The 15,322-nt window shown below is 40.7% G+C and overlaps 1 protein-coding gene across 1 annotated transcript in view; it reads right to left on the bottom strand.

Annotated features, from left to right (window-relative positions):
- The window catches only part of ALG14 (ALG14 UDP-N-acetylglucosaminyltransferase subunit), a 97,419-nt gene extending 82,516 nt beyond the window's left edge, over positions 1-14,903 (bottom strand). Inside the window, exons 1-2 of the mRNA XM_043876628.1 lie at positions 14,384-14,903; positions 9,493-9,644 (exon numbers count right to left, since the gene is read on the bottom strand). Coding sequence (XP_043732563.1) covers positions 9,493-9,644; positions 14,384-14,522 — 291 coding nt within the window. The 5' untranslated portion in view covers positions 14,523-14,903. The remainder of the gene's footprint in view (positions 1-9,492; positions 9,645-14,383) is intronic.
- Positions 14,904-15,322: the final 419 nt, after the last annotated feature.

Here is a 15,322-nt window from a genome sequence, read left to right as displayed (position 1 = left end):
GATTTTAAAGAGTGAGGAAAATTGGATAGGTAGGGGGTGCTATTTATTAGATGTACTAAACATTAACACAGACAGTGTAGAATAGGCATCTATACAGAGGATACATTAAAACTCTGACTTAAACCAAGACCCAAACCCTTCTATAAATAGATTAAAATGCTGCAAGATACACAACAAAATATAATTTTATCTGAACTGGAAAGGAGGGAAATCTCTGCTTGCTAGAAGCAAGAAGAAAATGAAATGGGAGCAGTCTGTGACCCTGAAGCTTGGAAAGGGGGACCTAATGATGCCAGAAACCTAGAGCTGGGTTCTGGGCTGCCCTCCTCAGGTTCTGGAGCAGAGGCCTACTGGGGAACGACAAACTGATGGGTGATCATTTCACAACAGTAACAGCTCCCCTATATCTGAAACCTAGAGTGCTCTGGGCTTCGTTCTTGGCTGTCGTCTATTTCCTTACTACATTCAATCCCTGGGTGATATCACGGTTTCTCATTCTGAGTACTACCATGCACACACAGGTGACTCCAAAATTCACGCTGAAGACCAGCTTCCTTCACCCTCAGACTCACACACCCAGCTGCGCAGTCAGCATCCCTGCTCACATCCTTACCGGTGCCTCACACTCGGCTCTACTGTTCTCTCACTAGTCTTCCTCATGTGAACGAATGGCAGCTCCATTCCGGCCACCCACTCCAGTATTCTTGGGCTTCCCTGGGGGCTCAGCTGGTAAAGAATCTGCTTGCAATGTGGGAGACCTGGGTTTGATCCCTATGTTGGGAAGATCCCTTGGAGAAGGGAACTGCTACCCACTCCAGTATTCTAGCCTGGAGAACTCCATGGACCATACAGTCCATGGGGTCGAAAAGAGTTGGATACGGCTGAGCCACTTTCACTTTCACTTTCAAAGGCAAAAATACAGTAAAGGTAGGAAATTTTCCATGTACAAAGCTAGCAGGAAGGTTAAAGACAAAAGTAATAAAACCATCTATACCCACAATAAGCAGATAAGAGATACATTAAACAACTACTGGTAAAACATGATATCAAAAAGAGTTACCATGGGGTGGAGAATACAAATGCAAAGTTGTTAAAATGCAGTTGAAATTAAGAGATTATATATATATATATATATGTAGGGGAGGAGCCAAGATGGCGGAGGAGTAGGACGGGGAGAACACTTTCTCTCCTACAAATTCATCAAAAGAATATCTGAACGCAGAGCAAACTTCACAAAACAACTTCTGATGGCTAGCTGAGGTCATCAGGCGCCCAGAAAAGCAGCCCATTGTCTTCGAAAGGAGGTAGGACAAAATATAAAAGATAAAAAGTGAGACAAAAGAGCTAAGGACGGAGATCCGACCGGGAAGCGGGTCTTTAGAGGACGTTTCCAGACACCGGGAAACCCTCGCACTGTCGGGCCTGGGGGAAGTGTTTGAATCTAGGAGGGCAACCTGACTGGGAGGGAAACAATAAATAAAACCCACAGATTACGTGCCTAAAAGCAACTCTCAGCAGAAAAGTGCCCCAGACACCCGCATCCGCCACCAGCAAGTGGGGGCGGCACGGAGAGGAGCGGGCGGCATTGTTTGGGGCAGGGTCCGGGCCTGAGTGCCCTGAGGACAATCGGAGGGAGCTTTTGTGAGTTGTCAACTTGAACTGTGGGAGAGCAGGGAAGAGAGAGAAAATTGACCGGCCCGAACACGCTGCCGGCCGTTTGCAGAACAAAGGGACCGAGAAAGTCCAGAGAAGAGCTCGCAGACTGCGGACCGGCCCAGACCCGCTGGAGGCGGGAGCAGGTCGCGGCGAGACACAGGGCGCAGGCACCCGACCCGACGCGGGCGGGGACTGGGGCTGGGGACGCGGAGGGCAGAAGGCGCATGCACCCGGACTGGCGCCGGCGGAAACCGAGATTGGGACCGCGGAAGGTAGGGGGCGCGCTCCACCCGGGGAAAGTGCGCCTGTCAAGCTCCTGGCTGCCTGGACCGCTCTGACGGGGAAGGCACAAGAGCGGATGCAGCCTTTTGTTCCGCGCTTTTGTGGAGCACCCGAGGGGAGCTGCGCGCGGCGCGCTCCATATAGAGCAGCCGGGATCCTGAGCAGCGCAGACCGAGAAAGCAGCGCCAGCCTCTCCCGGCAGCGCCAGCCCATCCCCGCAGCGTCAGCCCCTCCCAGCAGCGCGACAGAACTAGCTACCTGAATAAGAGTCCACCTCCGCCCGCCTGTGTCAGGGAAATGGGGCTCTGAAGTAACCGCAAACAGAAGCCAAATAAACAAAGGGAACCGCTTCAGAAGGGACCGGTGCAACAGATTAAAATCCCTAAGTGTAAGCTGGAACGAGGTGATACCTGAAACTGAGCCGAACCGACACTGACCTCAACAGCTCCAGAGAAATTCCTAGATATATTTTTACTTTTTTTTTTTTTAATAAGAAAAAAAATTTTTTTTTAAATTTTTTCTTTTTTCTCTTTTATTTTCCTTTAAAATTCCCTATTACTCCCCCATCACTCCTTAACTTTCATTTTCATAGATTTTTACGATTTTTTTTCATTAGGGAAAAATCTTTTTTTTTCTTTCTTTTTTTCTCCTTTTTCTCTTCTATTTTCTATTTTTCTTTTGCTCTTATTTCTTTTAAAGTCCTCTAGTACTCCTCTACTACTCCTTAATTTTCATTTTCAATACACTATAACCTTACCAAAAAAAAAAAAAAAAGAGAGAAGCCCTATTTTTTAAACTGAACTTCATATATATTTAAAAAAATTTTTTTGTGTGTGTTTTGGTTTTTGTTTTTAATATAGTATTTTTAAGAGTCTAATCTCTACTCTAGATTTTTAATTTTTGTTTTTCAATATATGATATAAATTGTGAACATTTAAGAATCCAATATTCAGTTCCCATTTTTATTCAGGAGTGTGTTGATTATTCTCTCCCAATCTTGACTCTCTGTTTTCTACCTCAGAACACCTCTATTTCCTCCTTTCCCCTTTTCTTCCCAATCCAATTCTGTGAATCTTGGTGGGTGTCTGGGCTACGGAGAACATTCTGGGAACAGACAACTGCGTAGATCTGTCTCTCTCCTCTTGAGTCCCCCTTTTTCTCCTCCTGCTCAACACTATCTCCCTCCTCCCTCTCCTCTTTTTCATGTAACTCTGTGAACCTCTCTGGGTGTCCCTAACGGGGGAGAATCTTTTCGCCATTAACCTAGAAGTTTTATTATCAGTGCTGTGTAGTTGGAGAAGTCCTGAGACTACAGGAAGAATAAAACTGAAATCCAGAGGCAGGAAACTTAAGCCCAAAACCTGAGAACACCAGAAAACTCCTGACTACATGGAACTTCAAGTAATAAGTGACCGTCCAAAAGCCTCCACACCTACACTGAAACCAACCACCACCTAAGAGATTATATATATATATAAAAAATCATAATCATATATATAATCATAATCACATATATATCTCATGCAAAAGGAAAAAAGAATCCAAACCTAATACTAAAGACAGTCATCAAATCACAAGAGAACAAAAGAAGAACAAGAACAAGAAAGACCTACAAAACAAAGAACACAATGGCAATAAGAACATGCATATTAATAATTACTTTAAATTTAACTGGACTAAATTCTCTAATCAAAGACAATGAGTGGCTAAAAAAAAAAGCTGCCTACAAAAGATGCACTTCAGATCTAAAGATACACACAGACTAAAAATCAGGTGATAGAAAAACATATTCCACACAAGTGGAAATCAAAAGAAAGCTGGGGTAGTGATACTAATAGCAGAAGAAACAGATTTTAAAATAAACACTGTTACAAGAGACAAAGAAGGACATTATATAATGATCAAGAGATTGCTCTAAGAAGATATAAACATATGCACCCAACATAGGAGCATCTAAATACATAAAAGAAATACATAAAAGAAATGCAGACACAAAGGGAAAAATCAACAATAATAGGAAGGGACTTTAACACCCTACTCACATCAATGAACAAATCATCCAGACCAGGTAGGAGATTAATAAAAAAAGGACTAGCCTTAAAAGACACAACAGTCTTGATGGACTTAGGAGTATTTACAGAACATTCCATTCAAAAGCAGCAGAATACACATTCTTTTCAAGTGCACATGGAACATTTCTCAGGATACCTTACAAGCTTCACACAAAAGAAGCCTTGGTATATTTAAGAAAACTGGAATCCTATCAAGCATCTTTTCTTACTACACTACTATCAGACTAAAAAAGTCAACTCTAAGAGAAAAGCTTCAAAACACACATAGACCCATGAAAGCTGAACACTATGCTACTGAACAATGAATGGATTGCTGAAGAAATGGAAAAGGAAATAAAAAAAAATATGTGAAGACAAAGAAAATGAAAACACAATGATCCAAAACGTATGGGATGCAGCAAAAGGAGTTCTAAGATGGACATTTACAGCAACACAAGCTTACCTCAGGAAACAAGAAAAATCTCAAATAAGAAATCTAGGCTCAAATCTAAAGGAGCTAGAAAAAGAAAAACAAATAAAACCTAAAGCTAACACACAAAAAGAACTTATAAAGGCTCAGAGTGGAAATAAATGAAATAGAGACTAAAAAACAAAAGACAAGACCAATGAAACCAAGAGCTGGTTCTTTGAAAAGATAAACAAAATTGATCAACCTTTAGCCAGATTCATTAAGGAAAAAAAGAAAGTGGGCCCAGATCGATAAAATCAGAAATGAAAAAGAAGTTACAACCTACACCGCAGAACTACAAAGAATCTTAAGAGACTATTACAACTATGTGGCAATAAAAAATGGGCAACTTAGAAGTGGACAAATTCCTAAAACCCTTACATGACTTCTCAAGACTGAATCAGGAAGAAATACAAATATGGACAGATCAATTACCAGAAATGAAAATGAATCAATAATTTAAAAAAATTCCAAACAAACAAAAGTTCAGGATCAGAAGGCTGCACAGGTGAATTCCACCAAACATTTAGAGAAGACTCAACACCTATCCTTCTCAAACTATTCTAAAAATCTGCAGAGGAAGAAACACTTCCAAACTCATTCTATGAGGTCAGCATCACCTTGTCACCCAAACCAGACAGAGATACCACAAAAAATAAATTACAGGCCAAAATTACTGATGAACATAGATGCAAAAATCCTCAATGAAACACTAGCTCTAACTGACTCTAACAATACATTAAAAGGATGATATACTACAATTAAGTGAAGTTTATCCCAGGATGTTAGGATTTTTCAATAACTGCAAATCAATAAATATGATACACCATATTAACAAACTGAAGCATAAGAGCCATACAATCATCTAAATAGACGCAGAAAAACTTTTTCATAAACTTCAACATCTATTTATGATATTGAAAATGGGCATAGAGATAACACACTTCAATATAATAAAGGCCATATATGACAAGTCCACAGCTAAGCTCATACCCAAAAGTGAAAAACTGAAAACATTTTTTCTAAAATTAGGAATAAGATAAGAATGTCCACTCTCACCATGTTTATTCAACACAGTGTTGGAAGTCCTATCCACAGAAATCAGCAGGGAAACAGATATTAAAAAATCCAAACTGGAAAGAAGTAAAACTGTCACTGTTTGCAGATGATATGATACTATATGTAAAAAATCCTAAGTGAAGTCGCTCAGTCATGTTCGATTCTTTGCAACCCCATGGACTGTAGCCTACCAGGCTCCTCCCTCCATGGGATTCTCCAGGCAAGAGTACTGGGAGTGGGTTGCCATTTCCTTCTCCAGGGGATCTTTCCCAACTCAGGGATCAAACCAAGGTCTTCCACATTCCAGGCAGACGCTTTAACCTCTGAGCCACCAGGGAAGCCCCCCCCCCCAAAAAAAAATCCTAAAGACACCACCAAAAATCTATTAAGAGTTCATCAATGAATATGACAAAATTGCAGGATACAAAATTAATATACAAAAATCTGCTGCATTTCCACACACTAATCACAAACTATCAGAAAGAGAAAGTAAGGAAACAATCCCATCTACAATTGCACAAAAAAGAATAAAATACCAAGGAATAAACCTACCTAAGGAGGAAAAAGTTCTGTGTTTGGAAAATTATAAGACACTGATGAAGGAAATTGAAGACCACATAAACAGATGTAAAGGTATACCATGTTCATAGATTGGAAGAACTGATAATCTTAAAATGACCATGCTACCCAAGGCAATCCACAGGTTCAATGTAATTTCTATCAAATGACCAATGGCATTTTTCACAGAACTTAAAAAATTTTTTTAATTTGTATGGAAGCACAAAAGACAACAAAACAGCCAAACAATCTTGAGAAAGAAAGAGCTGGAGAAATTGTGCTACCTGACCTCAGACTATACCATTAAGCTACAGTTATCAGAAGAGCATGGTACTGGCAGAAAGACAGACACACAGATCAATGGCACAGAACAGAGATCCCAGAAATAAACCCACACACTGAGGGCCGATTACTTAGGATAAAGGAGGCAAGAACACAGTGAAGAAAAGACAGTCTCTTAATAAGTGGCAATGAGAAAGCTGGATAGCTACATATCAAAGAATAAAATCAGAACATTCTCTAACATCAGGTAGAAAAAATAAACTCAAAATGGATTAAAGGCCTAAATGTAAGACCAGAAACCATAAAACTCCTGGAAGAAAACATAGGCAGAAGACTCTCAACAGAAATTGTAGCAGTGTTTTTTGGATCTGTCTCCTAAGAAGGGCAACAAAAGCAAAAATAAACAAATGGAAGCTAATGAAAGTTAAAAGCTCCTGCACGTGAAAGGAAAACACTGACAAAATAAAAAGACAGCCTACGGGATAGGAGAAGACATCTGCAAATATATGATCAATAGGGGGTTAATATCCAAAAATATATAAACAGCTCAAATTAAAAAAAAAAAAAAAAGCCCAGCAACCTGATTAAAAAAGGGGCAGAATATCTGAACAGACAATTTTCCAAAGAAAAGATCAGATGGCCAATGATCAGGGAAATATCAGTTAAAACTACAATGAGATATCACCTCACACTTGTCTGGCTGTCATCAAAAAGAACACAGATAACAAATGTTGGTGAGGATGTGGAAAAAAAAAGAGCCCTCATACACTGTTGGTAAGAATGTACATTGGTACAGCTATTGTGGAAAACAGTATGGAGGGTTCCCTCCAAAACTAAAAACAGAACTACCACATGACCCAGCAATGCCACTCCTGGGTATATATTTGAAAAAAGAAACAAAAACACTGAATCAAAAAGATACATGCACCCCAAGATTTACAGCAGCATTATATACAGCTGCCAAGATAGAGAAGGAACCTAAGTGTCCATCAACAGCTGAATGGATAAAGAAGATGTAGTGTACACACACAAATACATAATGAAATACTACTCAGCTATAAAAAGAACGAAATTTTGCCAAATGCTACTACATGCATCGACTTGGGGAGCATATTATACTAAGTGAAGTAAGTTAGAGAAAGACAAATACTGTATAATATCACATGTGGAATCTAAAAAATAAACTAGTGAATATAATTAAAAAAGAAATAGAATCACAGATATAGAGAACGAATTAGTGGTTCCCAATGGGGCAAGGGAAAGAGGGAGGGGCAAGTCGGAGAACGGATTAAACTCCTACACATGAAATAAATAAGTTATAAGGATATATTATACAGAATACAGCCATTATTTTATAATAACCACAAATGGACTGAGAGAATAAATTTCCATTGCTTCAAGCCACCCTGTGTATAGTAATTTGTCATAAGAGCACTAGGAAACTAACACAGTATTGAGTCCTGAAACAGAAATGAAGCATTTTGGCTCATCCCATACCACATATTTCACTATGGCTGAATAATAGCGGGTGGATTTCAATCTTGTTTGACCGGGATCTTCCAAGAACACATTTTAGTAGTGCATTAAGTGAGGGATGGCCACCTGATGTGAAGAGCTGACTCATTTGAAAAGACCCTGATGCTGGGAAAGATTGAGGGCAGGAGGAGAAGGGAGTTGCAAAGAGTCGGACACGACTGAAGTGAATTAGCATGCATGCACACAGCGAGGGATCACGCTTACAAGTGACCAAATCATAATTAAAACAAGGTTTAACTAGCTAAAAAGGTCAGCGGAGGGTGAGTTACCCATTAGTGCATCCTGATTTTCAAGAAAGATAAGAACAACGATAGGGCCCATATGAGGGCAGTTCTGGAGTAACTGAAGGTAGGACTCTCCATCTGCTTTTCCATCTTGCTCTTCCTGTATATTAACTTCATAAAGTAAAGTAAAGTGAAGTCACTCAGTCGTGTCCGACTCTTTGCCACCCCACGGACTGCAGCCTACTAGGCTTCTCTGTCCATGGGATTTTCCAGGCAAAAGTACTGGAGTGGGTAGCCATTTCCTTCTCCAGGGGATCTTCCTGACCCAGGGATCGAACCTGAGTCTCCCGCATTGCAGGCAGACGCTCTACCCTCTGAGCCACCAGGGAAGCCCATTGTTTGCTATAAATGCAGTCGGTCTTTAGCTAGCAGGTGAAAACATGACTGCTTTTCTCCAAGTTTTCTCTTTCATAGAACTGAAGCCCCTGAAGAAAGACTATTTCCATTCTCAGGGTCCTCAAGTCCAAAGAGCCCAGAGGAACACTTTGAGTGGCCTGAGCTGGGTTGCCTGTCCATTCCTGAACTACCTGTTGGAGCTCCATGGCCAGGCAGGTACCAGAGAAAGGGAACGATGGAGACAATCTAACGAAGAACAGCTCTGGTTTCTTTCCTTGATAAAATAGTTTCACTTTTTTTCAATTTACCCCAAATTCTGACTAAAATGCTAAAATGAAGTGAGCAATGAGGAGCTGAGAAGTAATTTTAAAGGCAGATACAATTGGAAGGATAAACAGTAGTAACAGATAAATTATCAATACACATAATACATTGATAAAGAACTTTAATGAGAGACTTCCTTGATGGTCCAGTGGCTAAGACTCCATGCTCCCAATGCAGGGGGCTGAGGTTCAATCCCTGGTCAGGGAATTACATCCCACATTCCACGACCAAGAGTTTGCACGTTGCAACTAAAACCCAGCACAGCCAAATAAACAAATACTAAAAAGAATTACACTTTGGTGTGTTCTTAAAAAAAAAAAACTTTAACGAAGAGCCAATAAGCACATGAACTGGATGCTTCAATGTATGCAATTATAAATAAGACAATTTTTGCAGTTGGAATTACCAAAAAAAAAAAAAAAAAAATTCTCTATTTAAAAGAAAAGAATATAAGAAATTAGCAACCATTTTTATCTGAAGGTTTATTTTAAAGAAGCTTTTATCTTTGGGTAGTAAAGGCACTATATTTCATTCGCAGTAAACATGTGACTGTATTGTGTGAGCAGGGCACTGAAGTGCCATGAAATTGCTTCATGAGAGAATTAAATTCAATATACAACCTGTAACTTTCTTAGACACAGAAATCATTACTTACCGTAGCACTGGGGTTCTTATCAGCTCGATTTTGTTCAAAAGAATTTATTTTATGGGTACTCATTTCATCAGTGTCAGCAACGATATAATGTCTAGGAGAATAAGCATCGGACAAGTTCTCCAGCAGCCTTAGGATCTCAGTGGTATGCCCACCTGGGAAAAAATATTGGAAGGCCTAAGATGAAGAAACTTGTAATGGACATGTCCATCTGATGATGTTATCCTAATGCTAAGTTTTGTGCATTTCTCAAAATACAGAAGGAATATTTGGAAACAATAATCTGTGCCCTTGTACAAATACTACTTCTATATGGGGGAAGAGGATAATAAATGTATAAAAATAAAATCAGCACCAGCAGTAAGTCATGCTACTGTACTAGCCAAAGAAGGTACGAAGAAGTATAAGACACTGTACTGCGCATGCTCAGTGGCTTAGTCGTGTCCAACTCTTTGCGACCCCATGGACTGTAGTCCACCAGGCTCCTCTGTTCATGGGATTGTCCCATGAAAGAATACTGGAGAGAGTTAGCATTTCCTTCTCTAGGGGACCTTCCTGATGCAGGGATCAAAACTGTGTCTCAAGTCTCCTGCATCAGGCAGATTCTTGGCCACTGTGTTACCTGGGAAGCCTGGTATAAGACACAGGTCCTGTTATCAAGAAGTCTGATGGGAGAGGGGCAAGACACACACAGGTATATAAAGAGTGACACAAGACAGCAAAAAACATTAAAATGAGGGGGACGGGCAAGCAAACTGTTAGGAAAAGCAATGCCCTCAGCATAGAGAAGATCCCTGGTAAAGGCTGAGATGACTTAAAAGTGAAGCTAATGGGCAGACAGGTATAGGGGTGCCACTGGGTGGGGTGGGATCATTAGGACATGAGAAGGCAAGATCTGGGATGGGTGTTCAAGGCTTGGTGGGAACACTGGGAAGAAAGATGAGGGTGAAGTAAGGTCAGCAAAGTAGGTTGGAAAATGGGAAGCAGCTGCTGAAGGCTTCCATGTTGTGAAGTAATATTAGGCAGGCATGAGCGCTGATTGCCAGGGCTCAGATCTTTCTAAGGAAGGCTTTTGTTCAACACCTCCCAACAGAGGTCTCAGCTCTCTGCAGGTCCTCAAATATTTACCAGACTTCACCCAACCACTGTGTGTTCAATTTCTGAAATTGTACAATCTTCAAATTTTTAACACTTTAATTTTAAAACCATGAATTTAAAAATCAACCGTGTTCATTAAGGTTTCTTTCAGGGGAAAAGAAATCAAAAGAACATTTATTTATCTCATTAACTATATGCCAATTAAGCAAGGCAATTGAACTTCTTAAGAATGAGCCTTATCATATCTATTTAATTGCACAATCCCTTGGCCTCAGCCAGGTTGATGTCTTTAACATTCTCTGTGTTCATCTTATTTGTTACCTCTTCTTTGCTTCTGGTCATGCTACAAAGCTCCCCTTGCCTCACCTCCCTGTTGTAAGAAAGCTTTCAATAGAGATACAAACAAACAAATAGGATAATCAAACAAATTAAGTATGTGTTTTCTCGAAGCACATATATTTTCTTATAGTAGAAAGGGAAAGATTACTCTCTAGATCCCAGAAGGAATTAGATATAGAAATAAAGTCAGCACAGAGTAAATATAATGGGAATTAGAATCATACTGTAATTTAATAACTTGTCACCCATTTTCTTCTGTGAAAGTGAATGAAAGTGTTAGCTGCTCAGTCATGTTTGACTCTTTGTGACGCCATGGACTGTAGCCCACCAGGCGCCTCTGTCCATAACTTGTCACCCATCTTCTTATGCAAGTAATTCATACATCTCATACTCATCTTAGAATTTTTAACTTTGAAAAAGTGTGGTAGTTTGCAAAGTAGGTACTTATTTTCACAGCTGGAACAATTAAGGATAAAACCTAATATACACAACATCTTCCACTGCAGTTAAGACTTCATTTTACCTGCTTTCATGGTCTTTTTTCCTTTTTCTTTAAAGGAAACTCTCACTGAATACATTCTTTGAAAATTTAACCTTGTTACTGAATCAAGTCATTAAAATGATGGGCTTTGTCTTCCATTTTACTCTTTCATTAAGATTTATTCTTTGGGAATGAAATCCTCTCAGTTCTATCTTAAGATCGCAGTTCTATCTTAAGATACCCAGAATGCAATCACTTCTAACTTCCTTTGCAAGCATCCTGGTCCAAACCACACCTCTCTTACATGGATTATGACTATAGCTTCCTGGTCTATTCCCCTCACTGCCTTTGTCTATTTAAGTATCCACTATAGTCTATTCTCAACACAGCCTCTAGAGTGATCCTATTAAAAAGAGTTGATCAAGTTATTTCTCTCTATTCAAAACCCTCCAAGGGCTCCCCTTCTCATATGGAATAAAAGACTTTTTGTAAGCTCTTGGGCGTCATCTGCTTCCTCCCCACCTTACGCAGTCTACCCCAGCCACTCTGGTGTCCTTGCTGTTGGGTATCTGTCATCTCCCCAAAGAGGCTTTCCCTGACAAATCTATCTAAAATGCAACTTCCTTTCTCTACATCATAGTATTTATTGCCTGTAACTAACTATATAGTTTATTCATTTTTTTCTGTTTTGGTCTCCCCCACCCTTGCCCCAAAAGAAGGTAAACACCATGATAGCAAGGGCTTTTATTTTGTTACTGCTGTACCTCCAATGACAGATAATTTAATATTACATCTCAAATTGTCTAAGCAGGTCACATGTCTTTGAAACATATGGTATTTCAAAGACAAATAGTAATTTTGACCTGTATTCTTTAAACAAGTGATGCATTATGGTAAGATTAAGCATTTTTTGGTATTCAGGGTAAACAAGGAAAATGCCTTCCCCACCCTAAATTTTGGACATGAACTATTAAATTATTTATCTAACTACAAATCTTTCTTTGGTTTGGATGACTTTTGGAGGTCCTTGACTCTTCACACCCTCGAAGGTTTGAATGACAGAGGGCACCACTTGCCAAACAAATTCTCAATTTTAGTTCTGGTTCCCAGTCTGCCAAATCTAATGATGTTAAGTGAATGGCTCGAACATTCACTCTTCCATCCATTTGCTCAAGCCAGAAACTCAGACATCACTCTTGAGCCTACCTTCCCATCACCCTCCACTTCCAACCCACAAGTCCAGTGATTTTATCTCCTAAATCTCACTTAAATGCATATACTTTTCTCCATCCCCTCACTCATCAACCCCAGTCAGGCTGTCATCTGTCACCTGAAACATTCAAAAGACTCCTATTTGTCTCCCTACCTCAGTCTTTGTCAAGACATTCTCTTGACAATGCAGGCTGAATAATCTCTGTGAAAGCTCAGATTCAACTGGGTCACTCTCCATTTAAAAATTCTTTAAAAGATCCCTTTGCTACTAGGACTATCAAAAGTCATCACTTATTAAATGTATTACTATGTGCCAAGCACTTTGCTAAGCACTTTACCACTACATTTACTCTCTCAGCTCTTCCTAACTCACATTTTTCAAAGTGGAAATAGAAGGCTCAATGAGGTTAACTAATTTGCCCAAGATCACCAAATTAGTAAGTGGCAGAGATGTGATTTAACTCCGGTATTATGTTAATTTAGAGGTAAGTGATCCTAATGATTACACTGTAGGAAGCAGTGGAGTAGTGTCCCTTGCTCTATTTGTCTGTGTTTGGGGGGTGTTAAAATACCCTCTCCGATCATTACCTCGCCACATCCGACTCACTGCAGGAGTGCTCTCTCACATCTGGCCATCCCAAGTGCCATGGCTTTCTTTACACATCTTTCCAGACCTCAAAGACCCAGCTCTCCCTTATCTGGCTAATTCTTAGTCTTTCAAGTATCCGTTTAGACATCACTTCTTCCAGGAAGCCTCCTGCCTCAGGTTCAGATAAAGTGATGCCCAGTGTGAACTCACAAAGCAGTTTCTACTCCCAGGTTACAGCACTTCTCTCATTGTGGCAAGGATCCATTCTGGTTTTTGTTTTCTGTTAGTTTTTCTATATTCTCCATTTCATTCACAGCTGTTCCCTCACACCTTTCAGCACTTGGGACACAGCACTCCACAGCAAGTAGCATTAATCAGTTTTGTTATTTTCAGGGCTTAGTTTACTGCCTGCCCTCTCTCCCATGGCTCAAAACAATTAAGTGAATAAACTAATGAATTACACGTGAACATAGGTTTAGAACACTTGCTAATACTATAAATAATAATCTTTCTGAATGCAATCTTCTGGCATTTCTGTATGTACATAGTGTGGGTATGTATGGCTCTCAGAGCTGTCTATTTAAACTTGTAAGCGCCTACAGAGTTGGCCGATTCCGTTTAGATTGCATTATCTGACTGTACAGATTGTTGTTCATTCCCTGACACAACATCCTGAGGTGTGTGTTGTTCTCCTGTTAGTAGGTAATTGCTTCTACACTCGCAGATTTTGTATATGTATACTTATAAATGCGACGATTCGGTTTGTCTCGTTTTTCATGCAGTAACTGTGATTCCTAAATTAAATCCCAAATGTCTAGATTAATAATGCAAAACAACAATGTTTATTCAGGGAAATTTCATGTTGCATCAAGAGGCTTCTGTGTCATCTTTGGTAACTGATAATTACTTTGTTAGAAAAATATACGCTACAGAAAAGCTTATTACAGACAAGTGTAAATTACGCATTTGTCAATAAACGCGCGGCCTGCGGCACATTGACAACAAACCAGCGTTTTGCCCAGACTGGGCTGACTTGAGCCAATCACGCAGACAAACTACAAATCTCAGCATGCAAAGCTGCAGAACGTCCTACAGGCGCCGCGAACAGCGCCGCGGTGGACACCGGGTTTTGTAGTTTCCGACCCTAGGCCGCCAGTCACGGCCCGTATACTCACCAGATCCAGCCACTACCAAGAGGCTGAGAGACCGCCGAGGCACAGGAGCGCGAGGACTCAGGACTACCCACAGCCGCACTGCCAGCAGCAGCAAGGCCAGGGCTCCTGCAGCCGCCGCGAGGATAAGCGCACCACCCATTCAAAGAAAATACGCATGCGTGCTATCCCGGTGCCGGCAGCAGGAGCGGTCAGAGTTCAAAACTACGGGATCTCCCGAGACTCAAACTCGAAGAGTGGGCGTCTTGATGGGCGTGGCTTGCTTGAGGTGGGAGGAGTTCAAGGCCAGAGGCGGAAGCCCGGCCTCAGACGGCTCCGCTGGCTTCCGGGGGGTTTCTGCTAACCTACAGCCAGTGCATAAACTGAAATTCACGGATTAAAGCGCTGGAGAAGTTTGGTTGCAGCTCATGAGAATGTCAGGCCACTTATGCGCCCTAAAAACCCGGGAGTGCCCAAGTTAGCAGGTGTTCCAGCTTTACCAACTTTGTGACTTCCACCTGAGGCCAGTGGCATACATCGCCGTTTTTCTTTATGAAACGCCGAGAGAAATGTTTCTGTTGCACATGCGCAGCTACTGAAAGTGTTTGCCAGTTAAAGGTACCTTTGTACAGAAAGTTGAATATAGGGTCTTCGTTTTTCTCCTCTTTCCCAACACTCAGGCTTTTCACTTTTCTAGACGTTTTCACAGATCTCAGTGTGACCAGAGTAGCTGAGGGTGATCACCTCAGGTTACGCCGTGATCCTGAGAGGAGTGGACGCCCAGGGGCTCAAGGTGGCGGGCTAGAGATAGCATCATCCTATTCAGTTAGTTTTACCATAAAGGCAACACCTCCCCTATCTCAATTTTGCTTAATTTTGTGTTTACTTAATTCACATTACAGCAATATAAAAATACTGAGATTAGAGAAGCCCCTTCACCTCACGTGTGACTTGCCTTCAGTC

The sequence above is a fragment of the Cervus elaphus genome, chromosome 20, assembly GCF_910594005.1.
Source record: "Cervus elaphus chromosome 20, mCerEla1.1, whole genome shotgun sequence".
NCBI lineage: Eukaryota > Metazoa > Chordata > Mammalia > Artiodactyla > Cervidae > Cervus > Cervus elaphus.
The sequence above is the reverse complement of the archived record's forward strand: the minus strand, read 5'-3'. Positions and strand labels throughout refer to the sequence as shown.